This window comes from Ipomoea nil, unplaced genomic scaffold (assembly GCF_001879475.1).
Source record: "Ipomoea nil cultivar Tokyo-kokei standard unplaced genomic scaffold, Asagao_1.1 scaffold3267, whole genome shotgun sequence".
NCBI lineage: Eukaryota > Viridiplantae > Streptophyta > Magnoliopsida > Solanales > Convolvulaceae > Ipomoea > Ipomoea nil.
The window spans coordinates 150,591-173,942 of NW_017619695.1; the positions used below are offsets into that span (position 1 = coordinate 150,591).

Sequence of the window (23,352 nt, forward strand, 5' to 3'; positions counted from 1 at the left end):
TAAACTATGAATACTAGCTAGCTACGTTCTATATATGGGCAATATAATAGTGCCAATTAACAATGGGGTAATGTATGGATGGGCCTTTCTTACCAAATAATAGCCGCGCCCCAATTCAATCATGAAAACTAGCAAACATTAATAATCTAATCTGATCTGCTATGAGATTCCTAATTAATTAAGAATATACTATACATATATAGATAATGGTTGAATAATCTGCAGATCGACTGGGCTAACTACGATTGGATCTGTGGTCTCTCCGTCTGGTCTTGACGTCGTTAATTTCCTGCAAGCTCTTCAAAACCTCATCCATGGACGGTCTCTTCCCGGGTTCATCCTGAAAACACTTTAATATCAGCTCTGCTATTCTGGTTGCAGCCCTGGAAGGATACTTGCCTTCAAGTCTTGGGTCCACTATCGTCTTTATCTTCCTTTTCTCCCCTAATATGGGCTTAGTCCATTCCACCAAATTTTGCTCATTACTAGCCCGACTCAGATCTAATACTTTTAGCCCTGTTAATATTTCTAACAAAACCACTCCAAAACCATACACATCACTCTTCACGTACAAATGACCTAATAAACAAAGTCAAACAACTTCAACTAATCAATCAACTTTAATTTCGCCCGCTTATTTAATTAATCTTATAATAAATTAAAGCATGCATGAGTTACAAGCTAATTAAGATATATACCAGTAGCCATGTACTCTGGTGCTGCGTAGCCGTAGGTTCCCATAATTCGTGTTGTTACGTGCGAGTTTCCATTGACTGGACCTAATTTCGCCAATCCAAAATCTGAAAGCTTCGCATTAAACTCCTGCCAATTACCAAAAGGTATATGTTTTTCCACATTAATTCAAACGCACCTAGCTCATACCTTTTATATTTACTACATCTCATCATACTACTAGTTACTATTAGGAATATAATTAAATTAATTAAACTAGTCTATTCTACTGACTTTTGTTATTACTATATATTTTACAGCCTTTTGTTATAACTTCTTCTATAAAACTCTTTATATACCTTCCGTGTGATTAATACACATATAATTTTCCTTCTATACTTTATATGGTATTAGAACTATCAAATATTGTTTTTTTTTTTTTAATAAAAAAACTTACATGATGTCTATCACAACTGAAACTTCCGTAGTTCAAATCACTGCTCTTGCAAATTCCCCAATTAAGCTTACATATATGCTTATTTAATTTGTATCCAAGTCATTATCATGTACGTTTTAAATCTATTTAGAAGAACAAGTACAACATGCTTGTTTCATGATCACTTGTTGGTTTTCAAAAAAAAAGAAAGAAAAGTAACATAATTTAATATATGTAGAATGAACACGTACGTTTCATGAAGATTTGACATAAACTGGAGCTTGATAACTAGGTTGGAGGCTTTAAAATCATATAAATAATTAAAAAAGATATTTACCCCATCCAGCAATATGTTGGAGGCTTTAAAATCACGGTAAATAACTTGTTTTTCTGTAGAGTGTAGGAAAGCAAGCCCTCGAGCTGCACCTATAGCTATTTTTAACCGCGTCTCCCAAGAAAGAGCTTCAGCACATTCTGCAAATTATTAAAAATAAAAAAAAAATTTAGTTAATTAATGTAAATAATCTTTATCCTGGTAATTGATTACTACTGTAATAAATTATGGAAATTAAGGTAATGCTTACTTTTGAAAAGGTGGCTTTCCAGGCTACCCTTCTGCATATACTCATACACCAGTAGAAATTCATTATCTTCCCAGCAATAGCCAATTAACTTCACAAGATTAGGGTGGGTAAATTTCCCTAAAAATTTCACTTCAGCCTGCACCAAAGTTTGTATATATCGTTTTTAATTTTCATTTTTTTAATATGATGATAACAGACCATGATTATATATGATAATTATGTATTTTACTCTATATATATTTTACTTTAATTTATAGTTTTATTTCCTAACGTGTTTGATTAACCATATAATGTAATTCACAGTCTATTTTTACCTCTTATATTTGATGGTTTGGTTAGCCTTGTGCTGAGGTGGTTTTACGTGAGACAAATAAATATATACACACACACACACACACACACACACACACACACACATATATATATATATATATATATATATATATATATATATATATATATATATATATATAATTTTTTTAATAAAAAGAAAAAGGTTGTATGAACGAAGCAGTCAAAGGAACACGAATATGACAATAACCAAGCTGTTTTCTTCTTTATTGACTTTTTAAATATGTTCGTTTCATGTCGGGCAGATGTATGGTTTGTTGATCTTATTTTAATTTTTCGCAATTTTTGCTTCTATATTTGACCGATATATGCACGCCACCAAGTTTTGGACTCAACCCCCCCCCCCCCCCCCCCCCCCCCGCCCCAAAAAAAAAAAAAAAAAAAGAAAATGAAATCAATAAGTAAACTTGATCCCTAGCATGAGTTTTTCATGAATCAAGTTTTATCATTTTTATCTAATTAAAATGCAAAAAGCAATTAAAATATTATATTTAAAAGATCTGAGTTTTTAATGAAACTTTAAAATAATAAATTAAATTGCTAAATTTAATATAAAAAACATCTTATAAACAGAATAATGTAAATAATAATTAGTAATTAATAAATGTATGAAAGTCAACCTTATTATATGAATGTGAACAAAATATCTAACTGAAAGACTTTCTACTTGTAAAGAAACATACGTGGAAACTCATAGAAGACCTTTTCAATTAAACAAAGTTGGACTACGTCAGAGTTTTATAACTATCAATATTTCAATATTGTTCGTAGTAGCCTTAAAAAAATTGCTTTCGAAGTTGTTTTCTTTTCCTCTTAATTTGAATAGTTCTTATGTTGCCATTTTCTCCCGACGCAATACATTGTTCATCCAATAACAACAAGAAGTCAAATCAGTCAATATGTAGACATAATACGTGTTATTCAATTTTTAAAATATCGTAATTAGTTAAATTAGATGAAGGAAACCAAAACTACTAGCTACTTCAAGGTGTACATTAGATAAATTGTGCTTTTATATGTATTAATTAGCACGCAACTACAACCCGAGTTTATTTTTAAACAAGTAAACAATATTATATTTTAATGTGAAATATAATTTATATGGTAGGTGGATATTTAAATATACAATTTATAGATGCCCTAGCCTCCTTGGGTCACAACCATATATACATTGTTCACACATCCCCATCAAAGTATCTATGTTTGAAGTGTCACCACACTTTTAGTATATACATTTTAGGTAAAACAATGCTTTTTATCTTTTAGATCCGTTAATAATTCTATTATTAAACGTTATCTAGTTTCAAAAATCTTAATTGATAATAATTAATAATAAAATTTCCCATTTATTTTTTCATCTTCCACACAAATCACACATAAACTCCAAAAAGTGAAATTTCCCCAAACCATCTTTTTTTTTTTTTTTTTTTTTATAAGGAAGGGGATACCCTATATATACACACTATTACCTCAACTGAGGTTCGAACCTTACACCTCCCACTTAGGGGAGCAACTCAATACCAGTGGACTACAAGCCACTTCCCCCAAACCATCTTTAAATTAACAAAAACCTAGCTAATGCGTGTATTAGGTGCTGCGCATGCGTGCGCAGAATTTCAATTGTCCCACCGAATCTAAAATGGAGGATATTGATGGTGTTTGGTAAAATAGTTAATTTTGATTTATTTGATTATTATTAACTGTTTGTTTGGTTAAATAATCAATACGAGTGTTTGATTAATTAGCTTTTTGTAACAATTCTTTGATTCAAAATATTAAAATTCAAAAAGTTACTTAGCTTATTCGATTCCTTTTTTGAGAAAGTCATTGTGTATGTATTCATCTAACAACTAATTTACTAAACACTTTTCTACAATCAGCTAATGTTATCAACTAGTCAAACCCACTAACACAATCAACTAACAACCAAACACCTCCATTATAGATTTATGGTCGAATAGTCTGATATCTAATCTAATACTAGTATATTATAACTATCAAATCTAACAAAATCCTTCATCACCATTATATTACAAGTATATTTAATTTGAGCATTAACTGCACGCTATTTTTTCAAATGAACAAAAATATTTATCACCTGGACAAAAGTAATATACACATGTAAAATTATATTCTTTTCTTTTAAATAAATAGTGAACATTTTGGCTTTCAATAATAATAATAAAAAAATAATAATAATGAACATTATAGCAAAGAATGTTCAATATACTATACATCTAATAAATTAAAATTGATTAGGAGATTACCTATCAATGCTCATAGCTAGTGTACCATGCATAAATAACATAAAAAAGAAAACTGAACTATATATATTAGTTAGTTTACAAAATAATATATTATATCAATTGCAAATTAAGTACACAAATAATATAACAAATAAGCTGGCCGTGTATGATATACGAGCACATATATACGTATTTATTATATATATATATATATATATATATATATATATATATATTAAATATGAGCAACGTATTAATTATATATTCTTTACAAGGTAGTATCTGTTTTATATTTTCTCAAACAATTTCAGTCCAACAAATTTAATAATAATTATATTAGACTCAAAGAGTTCGTTATGCTCATAGTATTTAATTTAATGAAAAACCTTGTGTTGAGCTATATATGTTTTGGATATTTTGCATGAAATTGTGGATGAGATTAAAAGGGGGCCGGGAAAAATTAAAAAACAAATTAAAGGAAAGACATACAAGAAACAAGGCAGGAAATAATGATGTGATGAAATATGTATAAACAAATTAAACGTGCGGGCGTATAGTATAGTAGGAATTGAATTGAAGCTACATACACACCTGCCATTCCCGGAGGCCTTGTTCACTGTCTGGATTAGATTTTTTTACGGCCACCGCCATTCCGACGCCGACCTTGGACGGGGCCAACGTCTTCTCGTCAATCCACCCCTTGAAAACTCGACCGAACCCACCTTCACCCAACACCGTCGCCGGTTTAAAGTTCCTCGTGGCTCTCTCCAGTTCAGAGAAACTGAACATTTTCAAGTTGGGCGTCACTATTCTACCGCTGGCCGGCAAGTCAACGCCGCCTTCTCTGCTCTTGCCGCCAGGTGACATCGCCATATCCACCGCCTCATCCGGTCCCACCTCCATACTTCCCCTTCCATTATCGCCGCCTGCAAGATCGATCTATCTATCAGATAACCATTAAGATCATATATATATATATTTATATCGTCTAAGCTAGTTCCTTTAGACTTTAGTTAATATATATAATAGAATAGAATCATAGACCATATGCAAGTTAATATTGAGTGATCGACTGCTACAAGCTAGTACGTGAAAATTTTTAATATGTATCTATATATATATATATATATATATATATATATATATATATATATATATATATATATACCTTTGGATTTGGGAAGTGCGTTGTTGCTTGGAGCGCTGTTCACAGGTAAGCTCCAGCAGTTTCCCATTTCTGTATAGAATAATCTCTTCCTCGATCGATCTTTGAGATGAGTGGTGTAATATATATTGTGGAATATAATTATGCTGGGAGTTTCACAGAAGGAGAGCACCCAGGAAATGAGAGTGTGAAACACGGAAACTTTACGCTTATTTTAGTCATTGAATTTAGAAATGTACCCATCAACAGTGTCCTTGTCGTGGACCCAGGGATAACAATATTACATTAATTAATTAATACCCATACAATGGCAATAATAAATATTTAATATTGGATGGTGAGTGTTATTATTTTTTGTAATATTATTGACTCCGTTATAATATTGTATTTGTTCATATCTACTTACTCAACTTATTAAAACGTATAGAGTTAATATCATCTTCATTAAGACTCAAATTTATTTTTCTTTATGATCCTCCATTTGAGCTGAGAGTCATATCATTTGATGGAACTAGATCACAAAATTATTGGTGGATGGAGAGTGTTAATTGGTTTATACTTTTATGTAAAAGTCTCATACTCTCATCTCTTTGTGTAATGTAAAGTCATAAGTGATTGAAGCCAGTGGGGTAGGATTTGAGTATTTATGACATCACTCAATATTATAATATATACAAGCAACTTATGTGGTGTTAGAACTCGTAATAAAGAGAAATTTTTTTGTTAGCTTCTTAAAAATTTTCAGCTCAATTTGAATTTTCTTAATTGATGGATTAACGCAATTCAGATTTCCAGAATTAGTTAGTTCATAGAAGTATGAATCAGCCAAGCACATTTTGCTCATATGGTATTTGGGTTGGACTCCTATATGGGAGGTTGTAAGTTTGTGCCTTAGTGGAGGCGTTATTAGCTCGTTTAGGATAAATAATTAGCCTATCAGCTAATTTTGAATCAATATGAGTGTTTGAGAAAGTCATTTTGTATGTAAACAATTTTTAAAGCTAGCAACTTCTTTCCGAATTAATAGACTATTAACTTTTTAAAATATTCGTTATTGTCCACGGTGTTAATCCTGTAGCATTTCATAACGGACTTCTTGTTACAACAAGTCAACAATATCTATTGACATATTCTTTGTTACATGAGTCTAAGGCCAATATAAACCATCTAAATGTACTAACATGTTATAGACCTAATAAGCCCAAAAAAAAATTGCAAATACAAAACTTTAACATGTAAGCTTCTAGTCAAAAAGATAATTTTATATATGATAATACAGCATGTCATTAAATATAGAGTCACACTTGTGTAAGACCGTCTCACGGATCCTTATCCGTAAAATATGTCGGATTGGGTTGAATCAATATGAAAATGTAATACTTATACTAGAAAAATATGATACTCCGTACTAATTAGGAATAAATTAAAATGTCTGTTACTTATAAGAAAAAATGTAACACTTTTAAATTAAAAGGTAAAAATATTAGATTTTTCTTTAAAAGTAGTATACTTTCTCATATAATTAACTAAGTATAAGTAATATATTTTTATCTTGACCTGACTTATCGTAAAGACAAGAATCGATGAGATGACCTCAAACAAATTATTGCGGTAAATATATTATATACGGTATAAAGGGGAATTTGGTTTGAAATCTTTTGTGGATTTATTTTGTTTAGTGATCATTTAGTAGATTTGGACGAATCGTACCAAAATAAATAAAGCTTTGCGGCCGCTGTTTTTGTTTTAAGGTTTCATACGTACTAGTTGTTTCCTGCCAATTTCTAATGTCGACCCTCCAAAATCTCGGGTCCAACATATTGTATTGGGGACTCGTACACCACTTCAGACGGCACATTTGAAACTATTACATCTCGTTTGGTTCGCTGAAAAATATTTAAAAAAAAAATAGACTTGAAATTTTATGGAAAATAAATTTTAAGAAAATAAATTTCATTGTTTGGTTAGTGGAAAAGAAATTACTAGGAATATGAATTCCATTATTTAGTTGAGTTTGAAATGGTAAGAAATAATGAATATATGACAAATATAACCCTACACAATAATAATAATAATAATATAATAATAATAATAAGATAAATTAATAAAGAATAACAAGGGCAAAATTGTCATATTAGTTTTTCATGGAAAACAAAATACATAGAATGAGCTAGGAATTGATTTTCCTAATTCTTCTGGAATTTCCAATGAAAAATGTTTTCCATCAAGCCAAACAACATAAAACATCATTTTCCTTCACGTTTAAGAAAATATTTTCCATGGAAAATGTTTTCCATTCAACCAAACACCCCCTCTTAAGAAATGAGTGGCTCTCATATGAAATCATTTCACAGATTTTTATCCATAAAATGAGTCTACTAAAAATGAAAATACAATACTTATATTAAAAAATATAATACTAAGTATGAATAAAGTGTTGCTTCCACAAAAACATACACTATTTAATTCCTACATTATCTTTGTGATAACCATTCTTGTTGACCCAAATTCATTTTACAAAACCTATATATAGATCTGGGAAATGATTTTTAATTTGTCATTATCTCCTTTAACCTTTACTACAGATTAATTAAACAAACTGGGGAAGGACGATGCTGATGAATATGAACACTTTCAAGATTCTCAATTAATCTCCAAGTCCACTATGTATCTTCTTCAAAAAGATCATAGATATGATGTCGGAAAGGTCTATCTCTCCCACTAAACTTCCTAATCCACTATATATCTTCTTCAAAAAGATCATGGATATGATGATGTCTGGGTGGTCTATCGATCTCTCCTACTTAATCTCCTAGTCCACTATATATCTTCTTCAAAAAGATCATGAATATGATGATTTCTGGGTGGTCTATTGATCTCTCCCACTTAATCTTCTAGTCCACTATATATCTTCTTCAAAATGATCATGGATATGATGTCGGGGTGATCTATTTATATCTCAGTTAAATTCCTTCCTCAATCCTCTTACTCATTTCTCTTTCACAAACATGTGGCGTGAAACACGAGTGGTCAATTGGGATGAAGTAGTAGTTTAAATAAAGGAATGTGCGTATAATATATATATATATGTATATATCTAAATGCATGCATATAGGAAACTTAAATCTAGCTATACCTAGGGCCTCTACATCTCATTTACCAGAGCGATCACTTTTACTACTATACTTTATAATATATGGACCACATTACATACGTGTGTGTAGACATAATATAATGCATGTAACTAAAATTATGTTTAAATAATAATAAAACTTTAACAAATACAATTATTATTATTATTAAATGCCGCAAGCTTGCTAATTAAGCAAAGGACTGCATGCTTTGGTAGAAATTGGTGCCGGAAGTGTCCCCGGCCTGTTTTGTGATGGTATAAAATTAAGTTGATGTCATATATATTCCATTCGATATTAATTACATAGGTAGATTTACAAAGAAAATTTTCACATTGATAAATTACAAAAATTGAAGACATGAATGAATTTTAATGAACGAGAGTATGTATGTACAATGTTTGTGTGAGGTACTTTTTTCATAACAGATGGATGGCCGATCGAATTTAAGAGTTGCACATACAATAATCACAATGTAAAATTAGCTAAGGTTAGAAATGGTGGGCTGGGTGGTTAATTTGTGGGTAACATTGAAGAATCTCAGGTACGTGCATTTATTTAAATTAAAAATATAAATAAATAAATATATATATATATAAATTAAAGCTGTAAAGACGACATGCTTCCAAAGCTGCTGTTTTTTCTAATTGCCTGAAAGCTGAGATTGAGTTGAGATAAGGGCGTGGGCGTGGGCGGCGTCTTGGAGTGGTGGTGGGGTTTAGCCGCCGCCGGCGCGGTGTTGCGTTCAGAGGTCTGGGCTTGAGCCACCAGATAGTCGAGCGCCATGGCGATGTCACTTATGGCCGGACGAAAGCTTGCTTGGTCCTGTAGACACATTGCTGTGATGGCCACCGCGTGGTGCAAAGACCGAACCGAAAATCGTCTTTCCAGCAATGGGTCCGCCATCTCCACAAACCTTCTCTTGTCTTTCAGGAACGGCCGACACTGCATATATGTATATATAGAGAGATCAGATGAGAGACAAACATAACCCCGTAACGTAAGATGGATCGATGTATATATATGTACGTACGTAGGAAACCAAATTTTGCTCTCCGGGTTTGGCGTCACTATCATAGGCGCGACGGCCAGTGATGAGCTCCAACAGAACCACGCCGAAGCTGTAGATGTCGGATTTCAAGGTGAGCTTTCCGCTCATGGCGTATTCTGGTGCACAGTAGCCGTAGGTTCCCATAACTCGCGTGGAAACGTGGGTGTTGTCGCCGACAGGCCCTAATTTGGCAAGACCGAAATCCGATAACCTCGGGTTGAACTCCTCGTCCAATAATATGTTTGAAGATTTCAAGTCCCGGTAAATCACTGGCGGATTCGCCGTACAATGCAGATACTCTAATCCACGAGCCGCACCCGCCGCGATCTTTAGTCTGTTGTACCAATTCAGCGCCTCTTTCCCCGCTTCCAACTCTGATCATATCATATCGATTAAAACTATATAATTTAATTTAATTGAAGTTGGAAGAATATATAATAATACATATTATTATTACCGAAGAGATGATTCTCCAAGCTACCATTTGGCATGTACTCATACACCAAGAGCCTCTGATCGCCGTGGGTGCAATATCCCATCAAGTTGACCAGATTGTTGTGGTGAAGCAAACTCAACATCAGAACCTCCACTATGAATTCCTGGTTCCCTTGCAGCCCTTCCTGATCCAGTTGTTTCACAGCAACAACCTGCAGAACAAGCACCATTTTATTTTTATTTTTTTAATTTTCATCAAAAACAAAAACATATATATATATATATATATATATATATATATATATATATATATATATATATATATATATATATATATATATATATATATACAACACCACATTCAACAAAAACATCAAACTAGCTAGCTATATGCTTCGATCGCTTGCCGATTGGGAGTCAATGACGCCTTTGTACACGCTCCCGAACCCGCCTTCTCCTAATAGATTAGATTCCTTAAAATTTTGGGTGGCTATTGCGAGTTCTTTGAAAGTGTAACTACGTGCCACATTGCCCTTTTGCCCATTACTCTCCCTATGATTCCCTCTCGAAGAACCTCCTTTCCTCCTCTGATGTTCTGCACATATATATATCGAAGATCACATATATCAAACCAGATCAGCTCGCTTAAAATGCATGCATGCACTTTGAATGATAAATCGATCGGATATATAATTATTGACGGAGTACCTGAAGAAGCATCTGATCCATGAAGTAGATCCTCATCACAATCCCTTATGGCTTCCTTACGAGCAGGGCTAATGCAAGGAAAGCAACTCATCATATGTTCAAGCTTTAATTTATTTTCTCTTTTTCTTTCTTTCGCTAAATTATCACAATCAATAATATAATAATTCGACATATCTAATTTTCAGAAAGCACGAACAATTTAATAATACTTTAATTAATATTATATATATATATGTATATATATTATTCACCACCCAATCAGTAATTTATATAGCAATCAAAGCTACATCTGCAATGTAAAAATGTTCAGTTTTCTATTAATTCCTTAAATAAGGATTAAAACATGAAATTAAGGAGAGAGCTGAGATTACTCATCCCGGCCTCCCCTTATAAACATGTAATCCGATGATAATGAAAGCAAAGAAAGAAAGCTTTATAGAAAATTTATAACTTTCCTTCTTGCATTCATAGATCGATTTGCAATAAATCAATGCAAGAGAGAGAGAGAGAAAGAGACAAATGTATATCCCAAAAAAAAGGGAAAGACCACGAGTGAAATTCTGAGAAATTAATATTTACAAAAAATAATAAACCTGAAATTTTAGAAATTGATAAGACCCTTACAAAGAATGAATGAATGAGAAAGAAATAATTGTACGCTAATCCGATCCCCATATTTTCCTCTTCTTTTTAGGATGCCTCATTATTTAGCGCCTGCTTTGACGCTAATTCTCTCTTTGTAATTGTGAACTCAATCTGTCAAGTCCTGAGTTCTTCTAATCCTAGCTAGTAGTGGTAGGATTAGTAATCCTTTTCTTATTCGGAATAAATCGAATTACATTTTCATCATTAACCCGGCAAATCCATTTAGGAAATCAACAACATTGATCTTCAATCTTTCAAGTTAAATTTTTAATCTTCAATTTTGTAAGCATCCAAAACTATTCTTGTACAGAGTATCAAATTTGATTTCCAAGAAACAATTAATACAATTAAGAATTAATTTCACTTTTGGTCCCACGACTTTTGATATTCTATCACTTTTGGTGCACAACTTTAAAATTTTTTAATTTTGGTGCCTAACTTTGTTATTTTTATCAATTTTGGTCCTTTCGGCCAAATTGACTGTGAAATGTTGTTGGATTTTATATTGTTAGGGGTAAAATCTTCATCCCAAGGAAACATCTTCAATATCTAAACAAGATCACCGTAAAATCATATCTATAGGTGTTTGATGATGAGAATAATGGGGAAGATGGGCAGAAACCAGACAGATCTATGGGATTTATAGTTTCGACCATTGGCAAACTCTTCTTTTCCTCTTAATATGATTTTTCTTTTGTTTAAATATTGAAGATCTTTCCATGGGATGACGATTTTGCCCCTAAAATATAAAATCTGGAAATATTTTACCGTCAATTTGGCTAGAAGGACCTAAACTGATAAAAATAACAAAGTTAGGCACCAAAATTGAAAAAAATTCAAAGTTGTGCACCAAAAGTGATAAGAACTCAAAAGTCGTGGGACCAAAAGTGAAATTAATTCTACAATTAATTACAAACTACTATACTTTTATTTTCCTTTAAAAAATGCTAAAACAATAAATGATAAAATCAATATACTAACCGAGTTCTAACTACATTTTTACTTCTTTCTTAAATTGCATGATGTTATTTCATATTAATTCTCAACTCCAAATAATGATCATGCAACTTTAAAAAATTTGTCTCTATAAATACCCAACAAGAATTAGGAATTCATATGTTTTATTTTGAAAATTCTACAATATAATGAAATATTGTGTTACTAATTAATATTAAACAAGGATATTGATTTTTTGCTCAAATTAAACTAATGCTAAGCAAAACACTATTTATGTGGAGAGTAAACCATGTACTACGAGTACGACTGTACAAGAGTCATGCTCAACTAACTCGAACATTCATTTTGGGCAACAACACAATATAGTAATTAATTAAGTTAGTTGGTACATAATTAATGAATAATTTAAGCTTGCAATTATATTGGAGTCCATTTATTTTTTATTTTTTGAGGAATATAATAATAATGCTAGACGCGTTTTTTTTTTTTTTTTTCCTTTTTTGACAAAATTGTTAAAATTATCTATTATAACATTAGACTTTTCTAAGGGTGATTTTTTTGGAAGTCATCATGCATCAATGCATTTTATTGGGAGACAAATGGATTAACCTAGCTAGTTAGAAGTCTTTAGTCGTTAGATTACGGTTTGATTAACTCTTAAAGAACTATTTCCCCCATACTTTTTTAAGGTTTGTGTTAATAACATTTAGATTCTCTGTTCATATATATATATATATATATATATATATATATATATATATATTGTTTCGAATATCCCTCTTTATATATTGTTTTTTTTTAAGACATTACATTTTAGACAACATGTATATATAGCTTGTTAATTAAGTATTCATTTTTGATTGGTCCTCTTCTTAGTCATATTAATAAAATTTTCTCAAAAAATTTCTCAAACATGACAGCCACGTTGGATAGTTACTGTATAGTTGTACTATAAGTCAAAAAGTGTGCAAGGCTAGCTTCCATTAGTTGTTATCACGGTTCCTACAGGCTACAACGACTAATCTATTAATGGAAAAAACATCACCATTATCTTAAATTTAACGGTGTCACATCATAAATGCAGCTACCTTAATTTTTTTTTTTTTTTGAAGCTACTGGCTCCTATTACATTGTAGTATCTGTTCATATACTTTCTCAACCTACTGAAACACAAAGAACAAATAACGCCTCCACTGAGGCTCGAACTCATAATCTTCCAAATGGAAGTCCAACCTGGGTACCATTAGACCACATAGTCCTGGTTACCTTAATTAATTATATAGATTTTACTATTTCTATTTCTAAATTTTACTTCCTCACTTTTACTTTTTAACATACAATAATAGATTATTTTCATCATGTGAGTCCCAATAAAAATATTTACATCAAGAATTTAAAAATGATAATAAAATTTAAGAGTAAAACTTAGGAGTCCACATAATAATTTCCTAATTATATTTCTTCTCCCAAACCTTCATTATATTTGTGCGATCGAGTTGTGCATGCATCTCCGTCTTCAATTCTAAGTCAGTCCAAACTCCAAATACAAAAGCAAACCTCGTCAACGCTATCACATGTACGAAGGATTTTATGGGTATTCAATATTTGACATGCTTTTTATTTATTTATTTTAAATATAACATCTAATATTTCTACCACGGTCAGGTTAAATTAGATTCGATTCAAGTCATTTCATTAATAATCTGTTTATCAATTATATATCACAAACTGCTAAGTTATATATATATATATATATATATATATATATATATATATATGTATGTTTGAAAGGTGCTAAGTTATATTTAATTGCATTTCAATTGCTTATTTTGTGAGTTATTATCTCATCAATGATATCAGTCGATGTTAATCTATTACTTTCATTATTAGTTAGCGAATCACCTCGCCCATATTAACAAAAGTGAATGATTCTCAATCACACTTCATGATTTGAGAGTCTATTCCTCCCGATTATATTTGACACCTTCTTCATTAATACATTCTTTTCTTGGTTTGATTTAAAAAAAAAAAAAAAAAAAAAAAAAAAAAAAAAAAAAAACTCTTAATTATTGGTCATGGACTGAGGAGCATAATACTGGCCGCTAGTGTGAATCACATCCGGCATTGTTATGCTTGTGGGCTGCAGAAAGCCAATTCTTATGGCTTACCTATATAGGCATCAATCGTTATGCTATAGACCCGTGTCCAACATACATTATGGACATGGAACGGTACTGTAAGTGGCACTGTTATCTTTCATTATTATTATTATTATTTTTAATTTTAGACCGCTTAGTTATAGGAGCATATGTTCATAATTTTACCACTATATGTTATAATTGTAAGTTCATAATGTTAGAGCTATGTGTCCATAATTCCATAATTGTACATTCATAATTTCATAACTGTACATTCATAATTTCGTAACTGTACATTTATAATTCAATAACTGTAAATTCATAATTTTCGAAGCTCTATGTTGACAATTTTAGAGCTCTATGTTCATAATTTATCACTATATATTCGATCATAATTGTAAGTTCATAATTCCATAATTGTACATTCATAATTCCATAATTGTACATTCATAATTCTGTAAATGTACATTCATAATTCAATAAATGTACATTCATAATTTTCGAAACTCTATGTTCACAATTTTAGAGCTCTATGTTCATAATTTTATCACTATATGTTCATAATTGTAAGTTCATAATGTCAGAGCTCTGTGTTCATAATTTCATAACTGTACATTCATAATTTCACAAACGAATAACGCCGTTAATGCCTCAACGGCGAGACAAAATCAATTCTTTTTTAAAATTAGAATGCCGTCGTATTCAACTGAAAACAATGTCGTTTTGGACTCGTGGAGAAAAGACACAACTCACCTCGAGGCTCTCGGTGATAACATTATTGACGACCATGAAAGAGGCTCCCAAGTTTCTGGTAGTGGAGCTAGAGGTTGCAGGGGGGAGGATGACGGCGGAAGAGGTTGAGGAAACTGCAGTGAGAGAAGTAAGATCATGGAGGTAATGGTAGAGAAGGACGAAGAGGAAAAGGGGAGCGAAAACGAAAAGAAAGAGTGTACGGATATTTCGGGCCATGCAATAATTCCCGAGAGAAGAAGAGTTTAGTTATTGGTTGTTAGAGAAAGACAGGGAAAACGGAGTCCTCTAAGCCGCCGCAACGTACGTCGGGGTACTGTACTGATGGGTCGCCATGCATATATGATATATCTTCTTTTATTATATACATACATACAATACTATATACTACGTGTAAGAAGGGTTTGCGATTAGGAACGTACGTGTTTAGTGCATAAGGTTTTGACCGAGTTGAGAATGAGATCTATATTAGGAGTGTATTCAATCATGACTTTCATAGAGTTTTAAAGACTTTTATGAATTTTAAAAGTTTGGAGGTATTCAATTCAAACTTTTAGAGAGTCTTTAAAAGCCAAGCGGTATCCAATCAAGATTTTTAAAGAGTCTTTAAAAGTCGGGTGGTATTCGATTAAGACTTTTAAAGAGTTTTTAAAAGTCACGTGGTATTCAAAAAAGTTATGAACTTTAGTAGACTTTTTAATTTTAAGACTTTTGTAAACTTTTCCTTCTCAAATATAAATAGTTGAAATCCAATCATCAACCCCAAGATTTCAAATTTTCTTTCTAACAACTTTGAATGTTTTCTCTCTCTATTTAAACTTTATTTTTTCTCCCTATTTAAACTCTATAAACCTATCTAAATTCAATAAAATTATTTTTTTTCTTCATTATCCTAAAATTATTTTATTGTTCAATATTATTATGAATTTCTAATGAAATAGTTTTTTTTTTTTTATGTTTATTAATAATATATATATAAGTAATTAGCATATAAGTCTCAGCATACTATGGTCTATGGATAAAAATAATAATGTTGAGAATGTGCCCGCATGGGTAGCTCAACTGGTCATAGAGGTGAAACTTTGGAATAATGACCAGGGATTGAGTCTCACCAGCGGCAGTGTGGGAGCAACCTCTCAAAGTGAGAGCGACTTCTTGTGCGCAATGAGCACCGGTCTAGCCTCTATGGTTCATGTTCAGTTGAGTCACCATGATTTACATCCTCCCAAATGCTCTGTCGGGCCGGGGTGTGGGAGGCCCTCAGGGTTGGATATACATCCTCCCAAATGCTCTGTCGGGCCGGGATGTGGGGGGCGCATAATTTAGTGATAAAAAAGTCTACATGAATGTTTTTGATATAAACTTTTATAGAGTTTTAAAAAGTTTTGAACGACTCTATGAAAGTCAATCAAAGTTTTATTAAAATCTATCATTTTAAAGTCTTTAAAACTCTACAAAAGTTATGATTGAATACATCCCCTTAGATTTTTGGATTATATTGAAACTTAATTGCCTCTCCCCTCCGCTGCTAGGGGTTTAGTTAAGGAAATTAAATTTGTTCCTTGTTACTCATCTCTATCTCTTTGAGAAAGTTCCTCCCCAATAAAATTTAACCAAAATTGGATTGAAATAATTAATTTTATTACGTGGGGGGAGAATACTATAGCATAATAATAATAATAGTATTTTGGAATTGCTTTTTCTTTTATGGTTACTAATAAACTGTGATGGGTTAAGTGACAGAGGTTTTGACACACTTAATACAATTCATATAGTAGTTTTGCATCCAAAAGACTATGGCCTTATTTGATAAAATAGTTAGTCTATTAGTTAATTTTAAATTATTTAACAACTATTAGCTGTTTGACTTGGTTAAATAATCATTATGAATGTTTTATCAATTAGCTTTTTCCAACAACTTATTGTTCCAAAATGTTAAAATTCAAAAAGCAACTCAAAGTAGTTTGTTCAATAAGTTTTTTGAGAAAATTAATTTGTATGTAATAAACTAACAACTAATTTATCAAATACTTTTCTACAATCAACTAATGTTATCAACTAGTCAAACTTACTAACTCAATCGACTAACAACTATCAGCTAACCGTCATTTACCAAACGCTCCCTATACATCATTGTCAAAATGTTATCACATGTAATACTTATGACCTTGTATACATATCACAAGTGTTGTAATATCAAGACATATATATTTACTTGGAATTGTACGTTCTTATAATTATCATCCTCTTGTCATTTCATTTTTTCTTTAATAGTGTTGGTGTTAATTAACATTAATACTAGCTATCAAATTGTTATGTCTTCTTTTTCTGATGTAGATATAAATCCACGAATGTATATAGAATTTAGTGTAACGTGATTAGCAATCGTTATATCGTGTACTATCAACATATAATATCAGTTTTAGTACAAGACAATATCATTTTATTTTATTTTGAAATAAAATAACTAATTCATTAATCATATGATGAAAAGTTTACAATGATAAAACATTATTACAGTCAGACATTGGAACAAATTTCCAATGCTACACGAAACTTAAATCTTTGACTATTTTCAAGATTGAAGCTGAATTCGTTTGGAGAGCCTGAAGCTTCTTTGATATTGTTAATGATCTTGGCATCTTGCTACCCAAGTCTGACTCTATCGCGGGTCTTTTGTCCATAGACAATATCTCCATTAATCTGAATTGCATATCAAGGTTCAGATATTATTCGGTGCTCGGGATGAACCAAACATACTCCATTATCAGATAAATTGTTTCACCTTATGAAAAAAGAACTCGCTAAATAAACGAGAGGAAAACTCGCTAAAGACACCAGAAGAAATAAACATATAATATATTTTAAATTATAAATTTAATATATTATATTTAAATAAACATATAATATACTAAAATTGGACATATACAATACTACACATCTACAATAGTCCACGGTTTAATTTGGCCCGTTGGGCATGACTTAGTGAGGGAACAGAATTGGACCGGGACTGCGGGTATTCCGTATTAATGTAGATATATTAGCCCACGAATACTTGTTGGTATGCGTTCAGCCCAATAAACTCTTGTTCAGATCTGACGTGTAAAAGACAGAGAAACGAGTACATGACGTGTCAATTATCTATTGGAAAATATAACAAGAAAACCGGTCCGGTGACGTGGTGCGTCTTGCCCAGTCCACCAAAGGCACCATTTCTATTGAATTGGAGGACGACTTCCCCCTCCACCACCTCCTCCTCCTCAGTCCTCTGGGAACTCTGATTCCAACGACTCCGGAAATGGCTAAAGCCTCGTTGATTTCCCTGGCGATTCTATTAGTCTCCGCCGTGCCTTTCGTCTATTCCATCGAAGATAAATGCGCTGCTTGCACTGCCGTTGCCGTGAGTATTCTCCCCCCCATTGTTTCTAAATTCTTCCACTCCAAGCTCTACATTCTGATTATTATTGTTATTGTTAATGTTAATCAGTGTAAACATTACTTTGAAAATGGTCTCTTTAATTTATTATGCCGATGTTAGTTTATGACCTTTGAATCAATAGATCTTCGACAGAAAAAAACGGGAGAAGAATTGTTTAACATTTTTTTTTTCTTTTTTGATATATTGGTATTTGAATGCACTGATTTGTGAAGGAAAGTGCTTGCATTGTAGCATTTGAACTCGTTTCTGATCGCATGTTTTACTGAATTGCAGGAAGAGTTGGAGCTTGGTTTGATGAATGTAAGGATTTCATGAGCTTTTCATTTTCTTTATATTTCCTTCTTCAATCTATAAGCTTTATGCAGTTTTTTTACAAGTTAGTTCATAGTTTCTAGTACTTTTGCTTAAATTAAAATATTTAAGGAATGCAAAGCCTTAAGATTGGTGCCCATACTTTCCATAAGCTAGATCATTTATAAGGGAATTGGCTTCTTAAGCATTTATTACCTTCAAGGTTTTAGGTTTATAACTTTGAAGTAAGAAGAGCTTTCATCTCATAATATCACAAGGGAGCTTTAGCTTCTGCTATTAGAATGTAGAAATTGAAAATTTACTGCTTAGAGTTGCTAGCCACTGTTGCAGAGAAAATTTGCTATCTTGGTCTTGCATCAGTTTTCAAAACTTCAGCTGGTGAATAATTATTTACAGCTCGAACTAATTTAATTCCTTTTCAATTGAGTCATGTCATGTACTTCAGTTTCAGTTTACCATATTATGTTGCTTGCTATATATAAATATTCAATGATTGGATTTCATAAAACAGGAGAAGCCAAGAAATCATTTAGATATGAGACATCGCTTAGATTCTAAAGGCCAACGTGAAGGGAAGCTTATAGATTACAGGTATAGTTACTGATTCTTATATTTTTCTAGGTAATTATTAATTTGAATTTTACTCTCCATTCTGCTCATCATACTTATGTAATTTTTGTGGCAATTATATCAGCTTTGTGGCATGTAATTACTGCTTCCTCAATATAAAGACTGAATAAATGGAAAGGCATTTCTGATTTAGAAAATGTAAAGTAAAAATTTCATTTGTGATGGAGGATTGAGTTTCACTTGAACTTTAAAAATGTAAAGAAAATGAATAGTTCATTCAGTCAAAAGCTTTGAATTGATCTTCTGTTCTTCTCAGAGTAAACTAAAAAGAAAAGACATTGGCATAGATTTTGCTGCCGAATGCAGTAAAAAAGTTCATATTATGATTCATTAATTGGCAGACTGATATGCCACTATGTGTTTTCATACCTAACATGTACTCCTTATGTTCCATTTTACTTGTTCTAATTAAACTTATGTCAAAGTTTACTCACTTTGACCATATTTCTTTATTTCTGTGTTATGAGGTTTCAATCCTTTCTTAAATTATAGATGAACTTATATATGAGGTTTCAACACAGTAACTGTGTTCTCTGCATTTGAGTTATACAGAGTTAGTGACCTGAGAGTTGTTGAACTCTTGGATGAGCTTTGTGAAAAGATGCAAGACTATACTCTTGAGAAGGTATTCTTTTTCTTTGAATGGGTTTTCTTATGCTTATTTGCAACAGTATAATGCTGCTTTAGACAAAGATGTGATTTTGCAGGGACTGATTGGCTCAATTTTGACTGCCTTAGTGTAGGAATGTTCAGTTTTCTTTTCAAGAACTAATGCCAATCTCTCATGTCTGGCAGGTTGATTCAGGCACAAAAGTATGGACCAAAGTGAATGATTGGGATAAACTTAAAACTAGTAAGAATCACTATTTCATTTGCCACCATCTTGGTATTAAGTTTAGTTACATCTGGTATTTATACTTTTTGTTAACTGCTGATTTCATTTCCACATTTTAGAATTCATAAAGTTTTACTTGCCTCAAGTATAGGTTTCCACTGTTACTCTGATTTTCTTGTTGGGATAATGATCCGGTGTAGTTAGTATATCATTGTAAATTTTCTTGTTGTGTCTTCATGGATCAATCTATTTCTCTCTCTCTCTCTCTCTCTCTCTACCTTCCCCCCTCCTCCTCTCCATGGCACATTTGCTTATTCAGGAGGTAGATGTGTAGATCCCAATTTTGGTATTTTCAGTTGAAATACAGACATACACATAGGACATAGTTCTTCCTTTGATTTAGTGTATATAACACTTCTAGCTAATATCCTTGGATGGGCAGTTTTGCATAGGATATGGAGGATAAAAAAATGATGAATTGATTAGGAAAACATGTATTTCCTTGTTTGATATACCTCAAATGTATTGAGGTCCCATTGAGGTGTATCTTTAATCTGTCAAATGGCATGTTGTGCTAGAAATTAATATGCCTATCATTTGATCGAATCTGACATGTTACTGAGCATGTCTTCCTCTGGGAAACGGAAGATCCTCTCACATTTGTTCTTTCATTTACTGTACACAGAGAGTGCATGGAATATTTTCTAAAAGCATTGGAACTGGGAACATAACAATGGTACTTCCATAATACTATGGTTTTCACTTGGTTAGCATTAGTTCTTTGATGCTTTGAGGGCAAGCCTAAAATAACATGAATTTGAGACTGAGCTTTTGTAAGATTGATAGGGCTATTTTCTATTAATAAAATTTCCATGATCTCAGAATGGTCCATTGAGTAAATCAAGTTCTTAGGAGGAAACTTCATGTCTTAATCAAAAGAAGTGTGAGGGAGAACAGAATTGGGTGTTGGAGGGAGTTGTGATAAAAATTGTATAATTGTATGTGCAATCTCATTTAGAGGATTCGAATGCACATAATCTATGAAGTGTTGAAAGGCCAACTCAATGTGAATGCTTTGAAAATGCAATTAACTTGAATCATATAATATACTCAAATTTCTAGAACCAATGTTTGCATCTATTAGGGGAAAGTTATTGTTCTCATAATATATTGCTTGCACATTTTGAATTCTTATATTATGGTGTATACACATTCTGCATCTATGAAGATTAAGAGAGAGAGAATGTACTTTGATAGCAGAAATATCTCTTGCTCTTTCTTTAATCTCTGTTTTCCTTTGACAGATAAGCAAGAAGCTCGAGCACATTCCAAAGCAATATCATCTTTCTGTGGGAGGTAAGTCAGAATTAACATACACCTTTGTAATTGGTTTTTTAGTTCCAGCATAACATTCAGAACTTTAACTTATTTCTACCGTATGCTCAGGTTGCTAGAGGACACTGAAGATGAGGTACGTAGTGAAACCTCATGATTAAACTTTTTACTTCCCTCTGGAATCAGCAGTTTCATTATCTTTGTCATGTTATTGATGTTTATTCCATTGTGATCAATAACAATTAACAAATGCTGCTGCTTAAACAGTTGTCTGAACTGATAAAGAAAGGATCTGTGAAAGTAGGAGGTGTAAGCAAGATTTTATGTGAAGACCTCAGCAAACTTTGCCATGGGAAAAGGTAATTACAAAAAGTAGCTACAATTAATTCATTTCATGATATCTGATCTTGTGCACATTTGGTAAAGCTAGGTTATACAGTCAGATTATTGATATTATCCACTTGGGCACTTCCATTCCCATGTGTTAAGTAAAGATTATGATTATGAAATTGATCAACAAATTATTTTCAGCAATAGATAAACTGAATATAAACTTATACAAATTGTGCCTTAGCCTATTTTATTAAGCCAATAATAATCCATAGTAGGTGGAAAGCTGATTGTGTGTTATTCACAGAACCATGCATGATCACAATCCTTAACCATAGGCGGCTCTTACAAAATGGGCCACTGTTACTGGATGACATATGAAGTTTGGGACGATATATGATTAAAGATCTTTGAGATTATTATGTTTAGGCTAAATGATTATGCTGCTTAATTTCTACTGTATTGGTTTCAGCAAAGAAGATGAAGATGAAGATGAAGATGAAGAAGATGATGAAGATGATAGAGATGGAGAGCTTTGAGTGGACGACTGAAATATTTGATTGGTCTTCCAGCTGCTGCGAGAGCGGTGCGGTGCAAAACTAGCGATCGAGATAGGTCAAAGTTACACTAAATTTGTTTTTCTTCTTCTGTGCGCGCGCGTAGCATTGGACATTATAAATATTCTCCTGATTTATGTATCGATCACTGTATACTTAAAATTAACCAGGCCAACAACATCTACACTAAACATTTTTGCAGTATAAATGCCATATTGAGAACATTTGCTGTCCATAATTAATGTGCATGTCATCGTTTATCTTGTTACCCAATTGGTATAGCTGGCGACGATTTAAATATGGTGATGTCTTGATCCATGTTTGCCAAACATTCAAACAATCAGCCTCTCATGCCATTGCCTTCTCGCTGTTGAAGTTTTTACGTGTGGTTAAGTTAAAATCGGAAGACCAGCCTATGAAAAAAATGCTGCCGGAAAGTTGGTTTTATTATACTTATTTATGTTGAACCCATTCTCCCAGCTAGCCTAATTAATTTAAAATATTTAATCAAATTAACAGTCATAATATATAAAAAGGAATGACTCATCCAAATTAAACTTGTAGAATCAAATGATATCTGGTTCGCACATGTGAATTAGAATCGAAATGAGATATAAATACGTATTTTGTATGTTTGGTAATGGG

At 32.2% G+C, this 23,352-nt stretch overlaps 3 protein-coding genes across 5 annotated transcripts; 1 reads left to right on the forward strand and 2 right to left on the reverse strand.

Moving 5' to 3' along the window:
• LOC109169231 (probable serine/threonine-protein kinase Cx32, chloroplastic) lies at positions 1 to 5,639 on the reverse strand. 2 transcript variants are annotated; one of them, XM_019318080.1, is made up of 6 exons: positions 5,458 to 5,639; positions 4,881 to 5,232; positions 1,693 to 1,828; positions 1,446 to 1,582; positions 699 to 822; positions 1 to 579 (listed from the first exon to the last, which is right to left on the reverse strand). In XM_019318080.1, the coding sequence occupies exons 2-6, from the start codon at positions 5,190 to 5,192 to the stop codon at positions 236 to 238; spliced, it is 1,053 nt and encodes a 350-aa protein (XP_019173625.1). In that variant the 5' UTR covers positions 5,193 to 5,232; positions 5,458 to 5,639; the 3' UTR covers positions 1 to 235. The 2 variants fall into 2 exon arrangements, with proteins under 2 accessions (XP_019173625.1, XP_019173624.1); XM_019318079.1 differs by having other exon boundaries at positions 4,881 to 5,215; positions 5,458 to 5,638.
• Positions 5,640 to 8,928: 3,289 nt separating this feature from the next.
• Positions 8,929 to 11,264, reverse strand: LOC109169247 (serine/threonine-protein kinase CDL1-like). Its single transcript, XM_019318102.1, has 5 exons — positions 10,780 to 11,264; positions 10,479 to 10,666; positions 10,094 to 10,283; positions 9,619 to 10,010; positions 8,929 to 9,530 (listed from the first exon to the last, which is right to left on the reverse strand). Exons 1-5 carry the CDS (start codon positions 10,949 to 10,951, stop codon positions 9,186 to 9,188), a joined length of 1,287 nt encoding a protein of 428 aa, XP_019173647.1. The 5' UTR covers positions 10,952 to 11,264; the 3' UTR covers positions 8,929 to 9,185.
• A 7,214-nt stretch (positions 11,265 to 18,478) lies between these two features.
• Positions 18,479 to 22,942, forward strand: LOC109169262 (protein seele). Of its 2 annotated transcripts, XM_019318127.1 has the most exons (10): positions 18,479 to 18,669; positions 18,982 to 19,008; positions 19,532 to 19,611; positions 20,203 to 20,275; positions 20,446 to 20,503; positions 21,790 to 21,841; positions 21,932 to 21,956; positions 22,088 to 22,179; positions 22,623 to 22,636; positions 22,667 to 22,942. In XM_019318127.1, exons 1-10 carry the CDS (start codon positions 18,568 to 18,570, stop codon positions 22,687 to 22,689), a joined length of 546 nt encoding a protein of 181 aa, XP_019173672.1. In that variant the 5' UTR covers positions 18,479 to 18,567; the 3' UTR covers positions 22,690 to 22,942. The 2 variants fall into 2 exon arrangements, with proteins under 2 accessions (XP_019173672.1, XP_019173671.1); XM_019318126.1 differs by having other exon boundaries at positions 22,623 to 22,942.
• Positions 22,943 to 23,352: the final 410 nt, after the last annotated feature.